This window comes from Garra rufa, chromosome 9 (genome assembly GCF_049309525.1).
Source record: "Garra rufa chromosome 9, GarRuf1.0, whole genome shotgun sequence".
Lineage (NCBI taxonomy): Eukaryota > Metazoa > Chordata > Actinopteri > Cypriniformes > Cyprinidae > Garra > Garra rufa.
The window spans coordinates 29335570-29355123 of record NC_133369.1 but is presented as its reverse complement, the minus strand read 5'-3'; the positions used below and the strand labels follow the sequence as shown (position 1 = coordinate 29355123).

The 19554-nt window shown below is 38.9% G+C and overlaps 1 protein-coding gene across 1 annotated transcript in view; it reads left to right on the top strand.

Moving 5' to 3' along the window:
• Positions 1–780: 780 nt before the first annotated feature.
• Positions 781–19554, top strand: part of kcnn4 (potassium intermediate/small conductance calcium-activated channel, subfamily N, member 4) — a 35814-nt gene continuing 17040 nt past the window's right edge. Inside the window, exons 1-4 of the mRNA XM_073847900.1 lie at positions 781–1223; positions 6284–6379; positions 11593–12047; positions 12389–12524. Coding sequence (XP_073704001.1) covers positions 939–1223; positions 6284–6379; positions 11593–12047; positions 12389–12524 — 972 coding nt within the window. The 5' untranslated portion in view covers positions 781–938. The remainder of the gene's footprint in view (positions 1224–6283; positions 6380–11592; positions 12048–12388; positions 12525–19554) is intronic.

Here is a 19554-nt window from a genome sequence, read left to right as displayed (position 1 = left end):
CTATAGACTACCAAAAATTATAACAAATCAAGAAGAGGGGTGTCAAAAACTGTCTGAGGAACAAAATGCGTTTTTGGTTGGCCAAACTGAACCAGGATTTCCAGGGCAAGAATCTTGACAACATTCGTGTTTGTTCTTGTAATTCCTGATCAGGTAGGTGAAATATTAGGCTAATATCTTTAATACTGCTTGTACGCTTTTTGTTTCACCACCTATTAACATTTGTTTGTCAAAATAAGTCTTTCTCTATATGATTTAACAGCTTGCACACGTTTTTTCCCGTGGCTAAAACAGCATAAATTAGCAAAACAACCGTAGATAAACCGTGCAGTTAACTAAACCGTTAGCCTTGCACTAAACGGGTCTCCCACTAGAGGTACCCCTCTGGACAAATTTGTTATTGACTGTTTCGTAGCTCAAACGTGCTGAGAGCGAAAATATGAGCTATAAACACTTAATTCTAATTTCCAACACTTGACTGTGTATCGTGGTATCTGAGCTTCTCTGTGACATTCGAATTACTTTTAGTTTCGCATTTCCACTGACATTGAAGTGTAACCTTTCAGAACACTTTGCCAAAAGTAGTATCCTGAAAGAAACATCAATGACAACAAACGAAGAAAAAAATAAATGCCACAATCATCATATGAGGCAACACCACTTCTAAAGAAGTCGATGCAGTCCATCCACGGCATACGTAAGAGCGCTACTTCATAGTGCACAGTTTCAGAGCGCCTACCCACAGAACCAAGTCAAATGCTGAGGCGCGTAACAGTGAAAGTGGAAGTTCGCAGGTAGGAGCGCGCATTTCGTTCTTCACTCTGATACTTCTTGACTCCAACGTGCTATGCCTTCCGAAATTTTGGTTGGAGAGGGGGAAGGACAGGATGGAGAACAAGGCGACTGATGTCTGTATGGACTGAAGACAAGAGCGCGCTATGGAGATGACCGCTCGCTTCGCGCACTTGGACACCAAGGTGGATGGCAGAAACTGTGATGGACTTGTCAACCACAACGGGGAGACGATGGAGATCAGAGTACCGCTGTCTCACACGGGGAAGAGGCACAGTCCCATCGAGGGGGGAAATCTTTACAGACTTCGTGACAGAAAGTTCCTTTTGGAGGACAAGAAGCGCCTCTGCGCTTGGGCACTGGGAACCGCGGCGTTAGGCATTCTGCTGATGGTATTACATGCTGAGCTGTGCCCAGTAGTATATCAACCAGTAAGTACATCTACAGCTATAGTGAAATACAACTGAGACAGTTGAGTGGTGAATTTGATGGACAGAACATCAGTTATGGGCTCTAGAGGGTGAAATGATATTCAGTAAAGAGAAACATCACACATATTCAGGAGAAAAGACAAATAATCATGTATCCAAATAGAGAAAGTAAACCTTCCAAAATTACGCACGGCTAAAATATTCACAATTTTAAATTCAATAGTTGTGGGGAACTAAACTGCTTAACTAAGCAACATTTTAACTTATTTGATACACTGTAAAAAGTGGATATAGCCTATGCACTATAGCTACTTGATCTAACCCTTAAAATGATTTTATGTGGAGTAAATTAGGCTGATTTAACTAGTGATAGATCTATCAGAAATAATGTTTAACTTAGATAAAACTCGTTAATTTACGGATTTTCGATCACTTACGGGAATGACCGAGCACACACGGAAAAACACGAGATACTTTTAAATAACTTTCACCAATCACAAACTCAATTAAGATTTGGTAACTTCTGTGGGGTGTCATCGGGATGCAATACACATAAATGCCTTTATACAACAATGGAGATGCGTTTGTTTCGTCTCCAAATCAAGCAGCTATCTTGAAAAGTGTTTTGGTCAAATCAGACTCGCCGTTTTTGAGAACACATTGATGAGGGGAAGTAGGTTCATCTTGCACATCATAACTCTATAGCAAGTTTACCTTGTCATATATGTCTTCAGATGGGGAAAAATAAATAAATTATAGGCTAATGCTTAGGTAGGCCTTAAAACAGAACATACAAATAAAACTCAACAGGACAAGAGTTGCCATAATCTGTCGGACTAACACAGGAAACCAGATAGTCTGTGCACACTTATATATATTCCAGAGTAATCATTAAATTAATTTGTCAGATCATTTATGCATTATGCCAAAGCAAATCACAGTGCCGTGCATATCAGTTCATCCATTCCCTAAGGCTGATGATACACAGGGCAACTTTTTAAGCAATGTTGCTGGGCAACTTTGGGCAGTGTTGCCGTGCAACATTGCTTCAAAAAAGTTGCCCCGTGTCATCAGCCTAAGATTTGAACCCCAGGTTTTGCTGGCACCTTGCTCTACTATTTTATGTATGAGGCCATCACATTTTGGATTTTATTAAATAATAATACAAATAAAAGTTAGTATAGCCCAGAAGCCAGTTTCACTAAACATTGTAAGGCTGATGATACATGGGGAAACTTCTTGAGCTATGTTGAGTGGCAACTTTTTGGCATTGTTTTCAAACGATGTTACTTGGGCACTTTGCCATTGAGAATGGGCAACAAATTTCTACAGTATATGGATACTTTAGATCAGCCGTAGGTACTGTGTCTCACCTGGTTGCCTGTTGACGGCAACATTGCCCAGGAACATTGCTTAAAAAGTTGCCACATGTGTCATCAGCCTAAGGAATAAAATTCTTTTTAACTGCTATTTCCCTAGTATTTTCTTACATAAGCCTGTCCTAAAAATAATTTTCTTCTCACGAATTGCTCATAGGAACATTCTTACAAATTGGAGACAATTCCTAGTTCTTTAGATTTTATCTTTCTTTATCTTTCATCTGTTTTGCAAGAAAAAAATTTGTTCTTAAGAAAATATTTGGAAACGTTTTAGAATTTACTTAACTTCATTCTTCATTTTTTTCATTTATCCAGCCCTTGTTCTGATTTTCATTTTCATAATAAGTGTTAAGAGTATGTTATATTATTGTGGGAAAAAAAATTGTATGCGCAGCTGTTTTTAAACAACTCTTTGCCTGCATTTACAATAGTTGCATGAGTCTGATTTACGTTTAGACCCTATAAAATGTATTACTCTTCAGTTCTATCACATAATCTATATTTTTCCAGGCTCACACTGTAATAGTCAACATGGGTGACTGAAGAGATTTAATGTCCTGACTGACAACTAATCAAGTGTTTTCTTGATTCGCTTCAGCAAGTTTCCCCCAATTATTTTTGGTCATATTGCTTAAAACTTTTTTTGATTCTAGTTCTTCAGACAATTTAGAGAAATAATTAATTTACGCCTCCAAAGCATAGCCTACTTCTGCAACCGTGACGGCGTATTTAAACTTACCATTCTCATGGAAACCAAATTATACAGGAAAAGCAGCTATTTATGCAAGTTTTTCCACATTTTGTCCCCCCTCCCTTTGTGCTGCTCAGACTGCCTATTGCATCTTTCCACACCATTTAGTGCATAATTAGCGCCTGTTTGAATAATGGATTTGAGTGTTGACCTCAAACGGGACATAAGCACTATGCTAATTTTCACGTGCTATCCTGTCCACATACCGTGGTGAATGAAGTGGGCAAAACAAACTTCAGTACTACCCCCTGTAAACTTTACTTACTGTTTCCTTAATGTTGGTGTATTGCATTCACAAACATCAGTACCAATATTTGTGAAAAACTTGTTTCTATAGATGCTTTTACAATTATGTGGTTTTAGACTTTGAATTTAAAGTGATTGTTTACCCAAAAATGAAAATTCTGACACAAAAGAAGATATTTGGAAAAATGTTGGTAACCAAACGGTGTCACGGATTGGCCAGGTTCCACACCCACAGTCACGATAAGATCACAATCACCCGAATTCTAATTACACGCACCTGCAATCAATCACCACGCCCCTATATAGACTCACTCCACACACCGCTCAGCGTCCGGGCTCGTTTGCACGAAGTGGACTGTCAGTGCCTCTCTCCGTGAGTTTCACTAACATACTTACCTGTTGCCACTTACCTGCACTCTGTCTCGTTCCAGTCTGTCCTGTCACAGATCCCAGCGGTGTGTGTGCCGTCAGTCTGTCCTCCAAGGATCGCGGTGGGTGTGTGTACCGTAAGCCTGCTCACCCTACATTCCTGGATCTCATTCTGTTCCCGATCTGCAAAGAAAAGGATTGTTATCATCATCGGATACATCTTCATTGGATCAGCTATATCTCATTACCATACTCACCTTTCTCAGACTGCTGCTTCATTCGTCACTCTGCTGTTTTTAATAAACACCTTTATATTGTTACTTACCTGCCTGTCCGTCTGCTTCATAACAAATGGTCGATGTTCCCCCCCTTACCTTCCACAGTATGGAGAAAAGGCGATGGAAGTCAATGGCTACCAGCAACGTTTGGTTACCAACATTCTTTAAAACATATTTTTTTGTGTTCAGCAGATGAAAGAAAGTTATACAGGTTTAAAACAACCACCTAAAAATGAAAGTTCTGTCATTAATTACTCACCCTCATGTCTTTCCAAACCCTTAAAGGAGTTGTTTACTTTCAGAACAAAAATTTACAGATAATGTACTCACCTTCTTGTCATCCAAATTGTTCATGTCTTTCTTCAGTCGTGAAGAAAATATGTTTTTTGAGGAAAACATTTCAGGATTTCTCTCCATATAATAGACTTCTATGATGCCCCCAAGTTTCACTAGATAAGACCCTTCTTCCTCGGCTAAGACCATTTAGAGCCATTTGAAGCTGTGTTTAAACTGCATTTTGGAAGTTCAAACTCGGGGGCACCATAGAAGTCCATTATATAGAGTGAAATCCTGAAATGTTTTGCTCAAAAAATATTTTCTTTACTGAAGCACTAGTACTCCTTTAAGACCTTTGTTCATCTTCAGAACACAAATTCAGATATTTTTTGATGAAATCCAAGCGCTTTCTGACCCTCCAGTCGTGGTACTGTTGTGAACGCGCAATGAAGACAGACACAGAAGAAAAGAAATTGTTGAGTAAAGTCATTATTTTTGTTTTATCTGGGCACAAAAAGTATTCTCGTTGCTTCATAACATTACGGTTGAACCACTGATGTCACATGGACTATTTTAACAATGTCCTTACTACCTTTCTGGGCCTTGAATGTGTCAGTTGCATTGCTGTCTATGTAGGGTCAGAAAGCTCCTGGGTTTATTAAAAATATCTTAATTTGTGTTCTGAAGAAGAACGAAGGTCTTACAGGTTTGGAACGACATGAGGGTGAGGAATTAATGACAGAATATTCATTTTTGGGTGAACTTTCGCATAAGGATAAATTGAGCAAACTGTGTAAGGGAAGTTGCCAAGTCTTTACAACCCAAAGCTTGAATTGATTGGGTATATAACCTGGACGTTTCCTGGTCTTATTAAACCACTTTCGTTATGCCAGATTTCTCTTTATGAAATGTGGTCTCTCTCATTGTTAAATTCATGTTGATGTCTTTATGAAAATACATAGCAAAGCAGTCAAAATGTCTCAACTATAGTGCATGAAATTATTTGTCGGCCACAGAGGGGTTTCACAGAATTCCGACATGATGCAGGACTTGATCTATGGAACTATCACCCTATCATTTTATCAGAACAGGCATAATGAAGTATTTTTTGCCCATTTTCTTCTGGCAATGTAATGCAATTTTCTCTTGTAGTTGCATAGCAATGCATATATTTGTTTTTATAGTATTTTCGTTGCATTGGCATGGAGAAGGAACACATGCTAACAGAACGATCTTCCAGGCACGATAATTTATTTAAGCTCACCATTCTCTTGGAAAACAGGTTATGCAGGAAAATTGGCTATTTATGCAAGTTTTTCCACATTTTGTCTCCCTCCCCTTTGTGTTGCCCACACTGCCTACGGTCATATTGCATCTTTCCACATCATTTAGTGCATAATTAGCGCCTGTTTGAATAATGGATTTGAGTTTTGACCTCTAATGGCATATAAGCTCGTTACTGATTTTCATGCACTATCTTTCCCACATAACATGGTCGCTGAAGTGAGCAAAGCGATCTTAAATAGGATTCTAAAAATGTTAAATTGCTCATTGCGTTCGACATCTTTTAACAGGAAGCACCTGCCTTACTTTATTTAAACCAAATGTATAATAAACAGAGAAAATTACAGTGAAATACTGTAACTTTAGATTATTAAATGTTTGACTATTTTTCAGTTCTCGCATTGAAACGTAGCACGCCACTGAAACCTTTATTGTATAATTCACTCTCATTCTCTTTGTTTTGTCTGTTCTCTCCAGGGATCCATATATGCCCTCTCCATAAATGGTCTCATCAGTTTCTCCACGGGGTGTTTGCTCATTCTCATCATCGCCTTCCATTATAAAGACATCAGAGTGAGTGCTTTTGTCCAATCTGAATCCATTGCATTGCCTCTGAACTTGTTTGAAGAAATTTCTCTTAAAGGTACAGTTCACCCAAAAATTACAATTCTGTCATTGTTTACGCACTCTCATGTCGTTTGAAACTTGTGTGACTTTATTTCTTCTGTGGAACACAAACAACGATATTTTTTGCCCATACAAAGAAAGTTGACTTTAATTGTATGGACATAACCGTTCAAAAATGTAGCTAGTAAAACATATTTTGGACTATGGGGCACCATTATTTCGAAGAAGTGAAATGTTGCACTCATTGAGCTTCTGGCACTACCTGTTGTTATCTTTACCACAACTTGGAAAATAAAATACTAATACAATGCCACATTGTTTGGCTTTTGGTTGTAATGTTCAGTCAAAGATGAACAAGAAAAGGGATGTGTCTTCACTGTTTTCCTAGCGATAGAAGAGGAGAAAAGAATTGAAAGGTGCCTGTGGATGAATGAAACTTGCTATCTTTGTTCTCTCCACTTTATCCCTAATGCCTTTGGGACTTTTAGTAGACCACAGCTAAATCTTACAAATGACAGAGACAAGAAGCGCTAGATGCCAACATGCCAACGCTTGTCATGATTCCGCGGCCACTGAAGGAGTTTCTCAGCGTGAATTTGTCTCAAAATCCAAGAAAATTGATGCTACTGCATTTGGTTTAAGTCTACAATATCCATCGCTACCTGTAAGCTCTTTCAGTAACTGTGGTCATCATATCAGTTTTTTATTTTCCGAGTTGTGTAGCTCATCAAGTGCAACCGTCGTTGAAATAATGGTCTAAAATATGTATAAAAAGTTATTTTTGTTGAAAGGAATGCCACTTGGTGTCATCTGTGTTGACAGCTACAAAAGTTGACAGTTGTGATATGTTTACTTTACGACATGTAATGCCAAATCCCTATGAGAGGCGTTAAAGTACAGGATCAGATAGTGTAACCTAATACATTAGAAGGTTTCTACCCTTAAACATTATCAACTTAACTTCCTTATTCATTAACACTGGAAAATACTCTTTTGGTTGTGCAACCACAGTTTTACGCTGTAGTGTATTTTGCTTTGGGTTAAGCAAGAAGGAAATAAAAAATGATTGAGGCCAGTGAAAGAAACCTGACTAAACTTTAACAGCATCAAATTCAGAAAACGTTTCACAGCAGGGGATCCACAAGTGCAGTACAGAGATAAGAAGGGTGAAGTGTGAGGAGAAGATGGGGCTTATCTAAACTCCTCACACAGAGTCAGCAATATGGGGGATAAAGGGACCTCATGGTTTTTAAAGGATAACTGTTGCCAAAATGCAACCTGGGCTGTTTTTTTTTTTTACTGTAAACGAGACAAACTTATATCTAAAAGCATAATTACGACAAACGAGCCGTTTTTGAGATTGACCGTGATTTAGCTTTGTGGTCAGTGGCCAGTGAATGGGAGTACTAGGGGCATACATTTGAGTGCATCAAAATCTATATTTTTACAACACTAAGAAGGCTCGACACACCATGACACTTTGCTCGAAGTATCGCCTGGGTCTCTACACATGAATTCCAGCATTGAGAACAATGTTTGTGTACACAGAGTTTACTAAAAAGAAAGTTTTTGAACAACTCACTTTCACTGTTTGGGTTTCCGCTTGCAGCCATCTTACCAGTCAAGAGGTGTCGATCTCCGAATACGAATGAATGGACTCCATAGGACGAAATATTAGGCTTATATGAGGCTCTTTTTACAACTAGAAGTTTAATATTGTTTTTCACTTGCGACAAAACAACGAATTAGCCGTGCATTTATATGGAAATATGCTTTAGGAGCTATCCATCCTCACACTCGGAGATCGACACCTCTTGACTGGCAAGACGGCCACGAGCGGAAACTCAAACAGTGTTAGTGAGTTGTTCAAAACCTTTCTTTTTAGTAAACTCTGTGTACACGAACAATGTTCTCAATGCTGGAGTTCATGTGTAGAGACCCAGGCGATACTTCGAGCAAAGTGTCATGGTGTGTCGAGCCTTCTTAGTGTTGTAAAAATATCGATTTTGATGCGCTCAAAGTTATGCCCTTAGTACTCCCATTCACCGGCCACTGACCACAAAACGAAATCACGGTCAATCTCAAAAATGGCTCGTTTGTCGTAATTATGCTTTTAGATATAAGTTTGTCTCGCTTACAGTAAAAAAAACAGCCCAGGTTGCATTTTGGCAACAGCTATCCTTTAAAGTTAAAAAGCACAAAAATACAAAAAAAAGAGAAAGTCTTTCTGACCCCTAGTGTGACTCATTTGGTGCAAGGAAGTTACACAAAAGCAGACGAAAAGGAGCAGAACAGAAAAAGCGATGTAAACGTCTGTCTTCTAAAATCTGCTATACTTTTAGAAGTCAAAAACCCCTGCTAGTCTTAATTACCTCAGCACATGTCTCCATCGGCCCACTCTGCCAAGACATCACCTGCTTTTACACAATCTCACATCTCTCTCAGCTCAGCCCAACCCCCACCCGATTCCCTGTCCCGACGATTCCCTAACTGTGTTCCCATGGGATTCATATTGCATCTCTCAAGGCCACATTCAATGGACAAAATCTCTGACTGTCTACAGCTAGATTAATAGATTAAAGGAATAGTTCAGCCAAAACTGAAAATTGTGTCATTAATTACTCACCCTCATGTAGTTCCAAACTCATAAGACCTTCGTTCATCTTCAGAACACTAATTAAGATATTTCTGATGAAATCCGAAAGCTCTCAGACCCTCCATAGACAGCAAAGGGTCCTACCACGTTTAAGGTCCAGAAAGGTACCAAGAACATTGACAAAATAGTCCAAGTTACATCAGTGGTTCACCAACCATAACTTTCTGAAGCTACAAGAATACTTTTTTGTGTTCAAAGAAAACAAAAATAATGAAATCAACAATTCTTCTCCTCTATGTCACCCTAGTGGCATTTTGGAAAGTACCACGACAATATATGCGTGCTTTGACCGCAGCTTCATAAAATTACGGTTGAACCACTGACTTTTTTTGTCAATATTTTTGATACCTTTCTGGACCTTGAGCTTGGTTGGACCCTTGCTGTCTATGGAGGATCAGAGAGCTCTCTGATTTCATCAGAAATATCTTAATTTGTGTTCTGAAGTTGAACAAAGGTCTTACTTGTTTGGAACGACATGGGAGTGAGTAATTAATGACATAATTTTCATTTTTGGGTGAACTATCCCTTTAACTCCTGTAGAAGCAAATAAATGTAAGATTTCATATGGGCTGATATATTTAGTGTTGTACATTAAAATATTTACACTGCTTCAGATTAAGGTAGATGCTTTTGCAAGTAGTCTTCTGTTTGTTTAAGGTCACTTGAGAGTATTGGTAGTTTCAGATGTGATTCCTATCAAAGCAGGAACTTATGCAACCACATGTTGCATACCGTTATCAGTGGTGTACACAGGGCAAAAAGCCCCCTTTCAGAATTTTTTTTTTGTCTTCTGTTTTTTTATAGGTATCATGTAATAATTTGTTTACATACACTGTTAAAAGTGTTCACCAGATTCAACTTAAAAACCTAAGTTCAGCAGCTGCCTTAAGTTTTTAAGTTAAATCAGCTTAAAACTACAAGTCACTTTAACTTATTACAATAAAAATGAGTTGATATAACTTGTGAGTTTAATTGACTTAAGTTGATTTAACTTAAGATCTTAAGGCAGCTGCTAAACTTTTTGGAAACTTTTTACAGTGTAGAAGTATAAGAATTTGTATAAAAAAACTGAGAAGTTCATGCATTTACTGGGAATCAAAGCCATTGATCTTATTGGTGTTATTGTGCTATGCTCTGCTGTACCGTTTGAGCTACAGGAAGTTACTTTTAGCTACTTTTTTACACCTACTTTTAGCATTAACACCCTCTGACCTGTTTCCACCAGTGCAAGTGCATTTCCAAGAAGAAAAGTCTGAATTGTGAGATGTAGACTCACTATTATAAGAAAAAAATTCTGAAAAGTCTCAATAACCTCCTTTATTTTTTATTTGATCAAGATTATAATCAAGATTAAAGGGATAGTTGAACCAAAAATAAAATTTATCTCATTAATTACTCACCCTCATGTTGTTTCAAACCTGTAAGACCCTTGTTTCTCTTCAAAACACAAATGATCATATTTTTGATCAAATTCAAGTGCTTTCTGACCCTGCATAGACATCAGCACAACTGACACGTTCAAGGCCCAGAAAGGTAGTAAGGACATTGTTAAAACAGTCCACGAGACATGTGGTTCATCCACAATTTAATGAAGCTACAAGAATGTTTTTTTTTTGTGCTCAAAGAAAACAAAAATAACAACTTTATTCAACAATTTTGCCTGTTTAGAAGGGACAGAAAGATTTCTGATTTTATCAAAATATCTTAATTTATGTTCTGAAGATTTACGAAAGTATTACAGGTTTGGAACGACATGAGGCTGAGTAATTAATGACATAATTGTCATTTTTGGGTGACCTATCCTTTAAGTATATTTAAGTATATAAATATATAGGCACATAGTTTTTTTTAAATGTTTTTATTTTATGTCTTATGAGTTTAGTGAAGCAAATGAAAAACCTTTTGAACATTTTTATTTTATTTTGTTTTGCCACATTATGTCTTTTCATTTAAACTGCTTAAATATTAGATCAAATTACCTAGAATTCCATGTCTTGTCATCGCCCCCAGTGACCTCATGGATGAGGAAAACTCTGCAGTGCAGAGTGACAAACTTACAAATGATACAGCAGCTGAAGTGTAGCAGGAAAATGTAAGCAACAATGACAATTACAACCGAATTCTGATCCATGTACTTTTCAAACTGTGTGCTGTAATCCAAGACGACTGTTGATTTATATGGTGTTACTCATTTTCAGCTCTAAGTCATGTTTAATATTTTTTGTGTCATGCAATTAATGAGCCATTCATTTGTGATTTATGGTTTCGAGTAGTTTCACTGACACACTTGTCCTTCACAAGCGAAACAGTTTACAGCTGGACGTCCTATCAGGGAGGGCAGGGCCGTGTTTGTTTTGGCTCCGTTCTCGCAGTGAATCAAGAACGTCTTGCTCGTTCTCTCGTCTCTGCCATACTTTGTTAATCATTGCTTCCTTATGAGATCAATCAAGTGATTCTCTTGTTGATACACATCCTGCCTCTGTTTTTCTTTCCTTTCTTCAAGCTTTTCATCATTGACCACAACCAGGTGGACTGGCGCATTGCCATGACCAGTAACCGGGTGCTTGGCATCTCCCTGGAGCTCATTGTCTGTGCTATCCATCCTGTGGCTATCTACCTGAGGCCAGATATGGAGGAAAGACAAGGAGGGAAGCCCGAGCAAAATTCCTCTACCCCCCTCTGCTTGTCCTCCAGTCACAAAGAAGTCATGCTAGATGTGGAGCTGCTGCTGTCGGCGCTCATGTTCCTGAGACTGTATCTCGTGCACAGAGCCGTCCTGTTACACAGCAAGGTGCTCCTCAGCGCCTCGTACAGGAGCATCGGCTCCCTCAACAACATCAACTTCACCTTCCGCTTCGTGCTCAAGGTGCTAATGAACACATATCCGGCCCGCACACTGCTGGTCTTCATTATGTTCTTCTGGCTCTCAGCAGCTTGGATGCTGCGACTGTGTGAAAGGTACAGAACGTGCAATTATTTGTAGTGAAACACAAACACTTATGCAACAGTATTTATTATGCTTTTTCCATTCGCTTTGCTCAATAGAAGCAGCTCATCAAGTGTTATTGTGCTTCCTCTGATGTTGATGGTCAATTTGAGTTGTGGTCATACATATCTTACGAACAGATTTATTTCAGGAACATACAAATTGCTCTTTAGCACCAGCTCATTACTTTGAGCAATAGATTCTAGATCACTTGTCAGGGCATTGTAATGAATCTTTTTACATTTTCAGTCAAGTTTTGCAGAATACATATCCTTCGTATACTTACACAGCCGCTCTCTGTCTCCACCTATAGGCAGCAGCAGGTAGCGACAGGTGACATGGACACAGCACTGTGGCTCATAGCCATCACCTTTCTCACAGTGGGATATGGAGATGTGTCCCCTCACACCAGCTGTGGCAAGGTGGTGTGTCTCTTCACAGGCGTCATGGTAAATATAACTCTTTCTACTGCTATAATTTTGAAAGATGACAAAGACCTCCTAATGTTTCAATGAGCTCCATTGCTTTGGTTTAGTAAAGACATAAAGCATGTTTAGCATTATTATATGTCCTCTTGTGATGAAAATATACCATTTTGTTACTAGTATGTACACTTGAGATACTAATTTGTACATTTAAGGTACTAAGATGCACCTTTTATTGCTAAATAAGGTTCAAAGGTGTACTTTTTCAAAAGTACTTTTGTAGTACTTTTGTATCTTGTATCGGTGGTGAGGTGCTGTATAACACCGCTACCATATATACAACCTGTTAAATTGAATATGGTCCCTCAGTGGTTCTTTGGGGTGGTTAGGATGCTATTTAGCACCGCTGCCATACATAGAACCCATTAAGGCCTTGTATAGTTCTTTAAATGTTAATTAACTCTTTCTTAAGGCTGGGACACACCAAGCCGACTTTAAAGAATTAGTGGCGACAAAAGTTAACGATTTTGTTGCATCGTGTCAGGAGCGTTTGGACCAAAAAGCTGCACTTAAACACACTGCTCAGACTACAGCCGACTGCAAACTAATATCTGCGTTCTGTGCTTGTGTGAGAGGAATTAACTGTCTATATCAGCAGCTATCAATAGTATATATTCCTCATTCAAAAGGAAAAAATTAAACATGCATTTACGAAATATACACAGATATATGAAACGTAAACAAAGTAGTGCTTGTTCACCATTTTGAATATCAGTAATTTTGATAACTTTCTTCATTTTAAGCTGCTCGTTAGAGCACTCTTCTGTTTGTGCCACCTTTATTTACTTACTCTTTTTCATCACTTTCGCTTTAATTCTTCAGCACTGACTCATTTGCTAAACTGGGCATCCAATCAGAGTTCTCACTTGCTCTGACTCAACACCCACCATAAGAAAACTTTCCAGGGCCCCCACACAAGACTTTGTGATCTCAGAAAAACATAAAAGTGATTCAAAACGGTTTTTGCCATTGTAGTAATTTTCCATTCATAGCAAACATATGAGAGTGGAGTAACAAACAGTGCCTTGCGAAAAGTATTCATACCCTTTCATTTTGTTCACATTTTGTTATGTTGCTGCCTTATGTTAAACTGCTTTAAATTACTTTTTTCCCCACATCAATCTACACTCCATACACCATAATGGCAAAGCAAAAAACAGGTTTTTAACATCTTGCAAATTTATTAAAAATAAAAAACTTAAATTATTTCATTGCATAAGTATACCCTTATCTGGGACAGTTGAAATTTAGCTCAGGAGCATTCATAGCATTCGTAGATGTTACTTTCCTTCGAGTGAAGTTAACCTGTGTCAAATTCAATTGAATAGGTATGATTTGGAAAGGCATATGCGTCTTAATAAAAGGTCTAACAACTAAAAATGCATATCAGAGCAAAAACCCAGCCCTGAGGTTAAAAAAAACTACCTGTAGAGCTCAGAGACAGTATTGCATCAAGCCACACATCTGGGGAAGAGTTCTGAAAAAATTCTGCTGCATTGAAGGTTCACAGAAGTATGTAGTCTCTGTTACCCTTAATGGAAGAAGTTTGAAACAACCAGAAATCCTGGCCAAACTTAGCAACTGATAGAGAACCAAGAACCTGATGGTCACTCTAGTTGAGCTCCATGAAGATATATGCAGATGGGAGAAACATTACAGAAGGACAAATATCACTGCAACACTCCATCAATCTGGGCTTGGCAACACACAATCCTCTCCTCAGTGAAGACACATGAAAACACACTTTGAATTTGCAACAAAGCACCTAAAGTCCCTCAGACTAGAAACAAGATTCCAAGCATAATTTGAAGCAAATCAGGCACTGCTCATTACCTGCAGAGTACCATCTCAAAAGTAAAGAGTGCTGGTAGCAGCCTCATGCTGTGGGCAATTTTTCAGTGGCAGGGACTGAGGGACTTGTCAGATTAGAAGCTCAGTGCATCAAAATATTGAGATAGCCTTAATGAAATCCCAGTCCAGAGCATTCAGAACCTCAGACTGGGCAGAAGGTTCACCTTCCAACAGGACAATGACCCTGAGCACACAGGAGGAGTGGCTTAAAGACAACTCTGTGAATGTCCTTGAGTGGCCCAGCCACAGCCTGGGCTTGAACCTGATCTAACATTTCTGGAGAAACCTGTAAATGTCTTCCAGACCCCATCCAAGCTAACAGAGCTTGAGAAGCGAAGAGGTGAGGCGAAGAATGGAAGACATTTGCCAAATGATGTGCAAATTCTGTTGCATCATACCCAAAAAGACTTAAGGCTGTAAAGGTGCTTCAACTAAGTACTGCATTAAGGGTATGAATACTTATGCAATGTATTCATTTTAGTTTTTTATTCTTAATAAATCGATGCAGCTGTGACTATTCTGTTTTTGCTTTGTCATTATGGTGTATGGAGTGTAGATTGATGTGGAAAAAAGGTAATTTAAAACAGTTTAACATAAGGCAGCCTTATGTTATGAGCCAATAAACCACTTTTAGTGCTATTTAGCCCCATTTTTTAAAGTGATATGCATTATTAGGTAGCTCATGACAATGACTAAAATAGTTGCAAACGCAGTAATAATTTAGTGTAAAAACGTGTGTCTATATGTGCTTTAGTCAGCTATATTGGTGTACAATATATGTAAACAATATTGTCACAACAAACACAGCTAAATTACTGTTATGCTCTGGTATGCGTTAATGATTGAGTCAAAAGGTATTTTTTGCTTGTGAGCTGGTGCTTTGAATCGGAGTCACTCAGTGAATCGTTTAGAGCTGTTACTGAGTTCACAAGTGACTCCATCACGAGTCATTTTCCAGCTATGTCCTGTTAGAAATGATCTAAAACTGTACTTTAGATTTACATTTTACTGACTCGTTCCTCACATGGTAACAACATAATTCAGTTAGTTCTGATTTTAGCAAGCGTGTATGTGGTTTGTAAGTCATTCGTCTCCTAAATGGCACCCACCTGCTGTGGTTTATCATTGTCTGCAGCTTCTGCTGCATCACATTTAAAGCATTGCGACTGAGTTACGAGATCCACGTCCATCTGGACACATTTTTTGTACAGTTACAGCTGTTCTTCCACCCTTCCTGACAACGACACTGGAGTCCATCTGGGATTTCAGTGATGCTGGGCTGGCAGGCACACTGATGAATGATGAAGATTATAATTTAAATAGAATCATAGTCTGTGACATCTCTCAGCCGTTTAGTCACATGATTAATAAACAAGGTGGTCAGAATGAATGACAATCAGTTGCATTTAAACAAATGTGCAGCAGTTCACCGAAATCATATCTTTAGGGCATTGTGAACATATTTAAAAAATGCTTTAAACATGGACTCTCAGGCTTTGTGTGTGTGTGCCGGGGTGTATCTGAGCATAGAGGTCAGTAAGCGAAGAAGGGAGGGTATGATTTAACAAAATGATACACAGATTGTTTTGTCTGTAAACCAAGTACTTTGGTTACACCCGTACAAGATCATTTCAGACCGAATGATTGAAAATATAGTTGATACGTATTAATTACATAGCAAAAGTTCATAACAGGAAGCATATTAAGTATTTATTGTTATTATATTTTTATTACATTTTTACAATATAAATATTTAAATACATTAATTCATAACAATTGTCATATAGTTAGGATTAATTACTAACATTAACAATAAGCAATACATTTATTGAGGTGTTTATTAATCTTTGTTAAAGTTAGTTAACACACTTTGTCACACTTACTGAAATGAAGAAATGCTTTAGTAGTATTGTTCATGATAACGAATGTAGCTGACAAACAGATGTTTACAGATTGTTTACAGTGACAGTAAGAGCGTGTGCCAGTGCGTGTTGTGAACATGTGCTGCGTTGTGCCGTATGTTCGTGAGGGTTGGGTTTCCAGCCTCTCTCTGACTCAGGCAGCTGCATCTGCACCGGACTGTCCGCCCTTCTCTTCTATCCATCCCTCATTTCCGATCAGGGCAGATAAGCCGGCAGGATAGGAGCATGGGGCTCACACGACAGGAGCATGGGGCTCAAGCCAAACCCAGACACCTCCCTGACACAGTGGAAAATAATCCTTCACTCCTCTTTCTCTCCCTCGTGCAGTGTTTTTATAAGCTTTCCCCTTTTTTTAGGGAAAACTTTCCACCATTGCCATTTTTAGGTGGTTTATAGCATTTGGCGCCACTAGATCAGGAGGGTGTGCCAACCTGTGCCCAAGACTTGGAAAACCAGAAAAAAGTTTCCTAATCCAGTTGGAACAGTATACGGGGTGTTCATTAGCGTGGGATAGCCCACTCACCTGTAGCTCATTCAATGGGAGCGTTAAACATGGCTGGCTGCCTCATGTAAATCACTTTCTCCACATAAAGATGAGACTTTAATGACTTTCCAGTAGCAGGATCAGTAGCAGTATCACCTGTTACCCATCAAGTGGAATGTGATGGAACGTCTGTGTCTTGCATGTCCACCACCTGCACCGCAAAGCTTGTATTCTTAATCATTGCTTTTCTCGTTGCCGAAAAAGATACATATAATTAAACTATTAAACTATTAAAGGAATAGTTCACCCAAAAATGAAAATTTTGTCATTAATTACTCACCCTCATGTCGTTCCAAACCCGTAAGACCTTTGTAAGATTTTTGATAAAATCTGAGAGCTTTCTGATCCTGCATAGACAGCAAAGCAACTACCATGTTCAAGGCCCAGAAAAGTAGTAAGGACATTGTTAAAATAGTCCATGTGACAACTGTGTGTCTCATCTTTGTCTTCGATGCACAGTCTGACGTAGAACCAGGATGCACTGCGCCTTGTTTACAAGCGGAAGAAAATGCATACAGTACATAAAACAGTCTGTCTGAAGATTTCAACAGAGAGGATGACTTTTAATTTTTTGCCCAGCCTTATTTATTTGAACCAGAATATACAGATGATGAACTAAGAGAGATGGACATTCTACATCAGAACGTCGGCTCCATAATTTTAGTTTTCTTTGCACCCAAAAAGTATTCTCATAGCTTCATAAAATTGAACCATTGATGTCACATGGACTCAGGGGGGGGGGCTCGAGCCCCTGTCCCTTTGAGGCCCGACGTTAAAGTGACCTTGTGGTCTGGTCTACCTGCCCCACAATTACTACCGGTCCGTGATTTCCACGTTTGTGCCCTCATACTGCCATTTCGCTCCTGCCCCTCCAGAGGTCTGTGCACGCCACTGTTATTGTATATCGCTTTTCACATGAGTATGGCATATTTGGGCATATCATATCCAGCTTTATTTAAAGGGATAGTTCACCCAGAAATGAAAATGTTATGTTTTTCTGCTTACCCACAGTGCATCCAAGATGTAGGTGACTTTGTTTCTTCAGTAGAACACGAACAAAGATTTTTAACTCAAACCGTTGCAGCCTGTCAGTCATATAATGGCAGTCAATGGGACCCACGGCTTTGAGAGTAAAAAAAAAACATACACAAACAAGACCAAATTAAACTCTGCGGCTCGTGATGATACATTGAGGTCTTAACACACAAAACAATCGTTCTTTGCAAGAGACTGAACAATATTTATAGAATTTTTTACCTCTGATCCACCACAATGTCCAACTGTCCTGAGCACATTTGTTCAGTTTATTGCACAGACTGATTGTTTCATGTGTTAGACCTCAGTATATTGTCACGAGCCGCAGGGTTTAATTTGGTTTTGTCTGTGTATCCAAAGCCGTGGATCCCATTGACTGCCATTATATGACTGACAGACCGCAATCTTCATTTGTGTTCTGCTGAAGAAACAAAGTCACCTACATCTTGGATGCCCTGGGGGTAAGCAGATAAACATCAAATTTTCATTTTTGGGTGAACTATCCCTTTAAGCTTATACTGTTTTGCTTCCAAAGTAGTTTGGTTTAAGTCATTTTGCATCTCTCCTTTGTCTGACACACCCATTTCAGGTCTTGGAGTCTCTGCTAATGAGCTGAGGATCTGATTCAGGTGTGTTTGATTAAGGAGACATGGAAAACATGCAGGCTGTATCCGAAATCGCCCCCTATACCCTCAAATAGGGCACAACCTGAGGGGACAACCATTTTAAGTGGTGTTTGAAACCATAGTGGACGTTCTCGAGTGCACTCATTCAATCCCACAATGCACTGCAAAAACGAGTGTACAACCGTTGTACACTCAACGGCTACAGATAACCCATAATGCACTGTGAAAGTCGCACGCCGATTGAATTCCCGAATCTTCACCAGAAGATGGCGCCCGCAGCTGAATCATCTATCCGTTCATTTTACAATGCGCTCATCCTTTATTCTTATTACTGGAACTGCCCGCAAAACAGCAAGCAAACTATGCAAAAGCGGCAATCCTTCCGGTGCACTTAGTGTCCGAATTCACTCACTCGTTTTCATTCACTCCTTCAAGTGAACTGTATGAGTGGAATAATGTAGGGAATAGTAAATAGGGTATAGGGGGCGATTTCGGATACAGCCGCAGTGTTGGGGGGCCTCCAGGATCGTGGTTGGGAACCACTGGTATAAGTAATTTGAATGTTTATAGTGGGGAAAAAAATACTAATTGAGAATTTTTTGTAGTGTAACTTTTTGCATCCTGCATAAATTCCTGAGCATTCTGCTAATGGGGTGGAGAGACCGTTCAAAAGATGAATGTGTTTCTCCATATATTAGATTATATCACAGAGGAATTCACACTGTCTGCCAACAGAATAAAAGAACATTTTGGAAGCATCTTGGTAGTATTAAAGATTTTGCCCTTTGAATTGATTAATTCTGGCTTAGTAAGATGATTGACGAAGGGGAGTTCTGTAATTACACTTCAACATTTTCCTCAACTGCTGTGAATGATCAACTATGGAAAAACTGTAAGCCTTTGTGTTTTCAGAAGTTTTAAGTCGATACCATGAAGAAACCTCAAAGCGAACAAACTACTTCTAAATATTATTTCTCTCCATAACAACTAACTGGCTCTCTCTTTGTCTCCCTTTC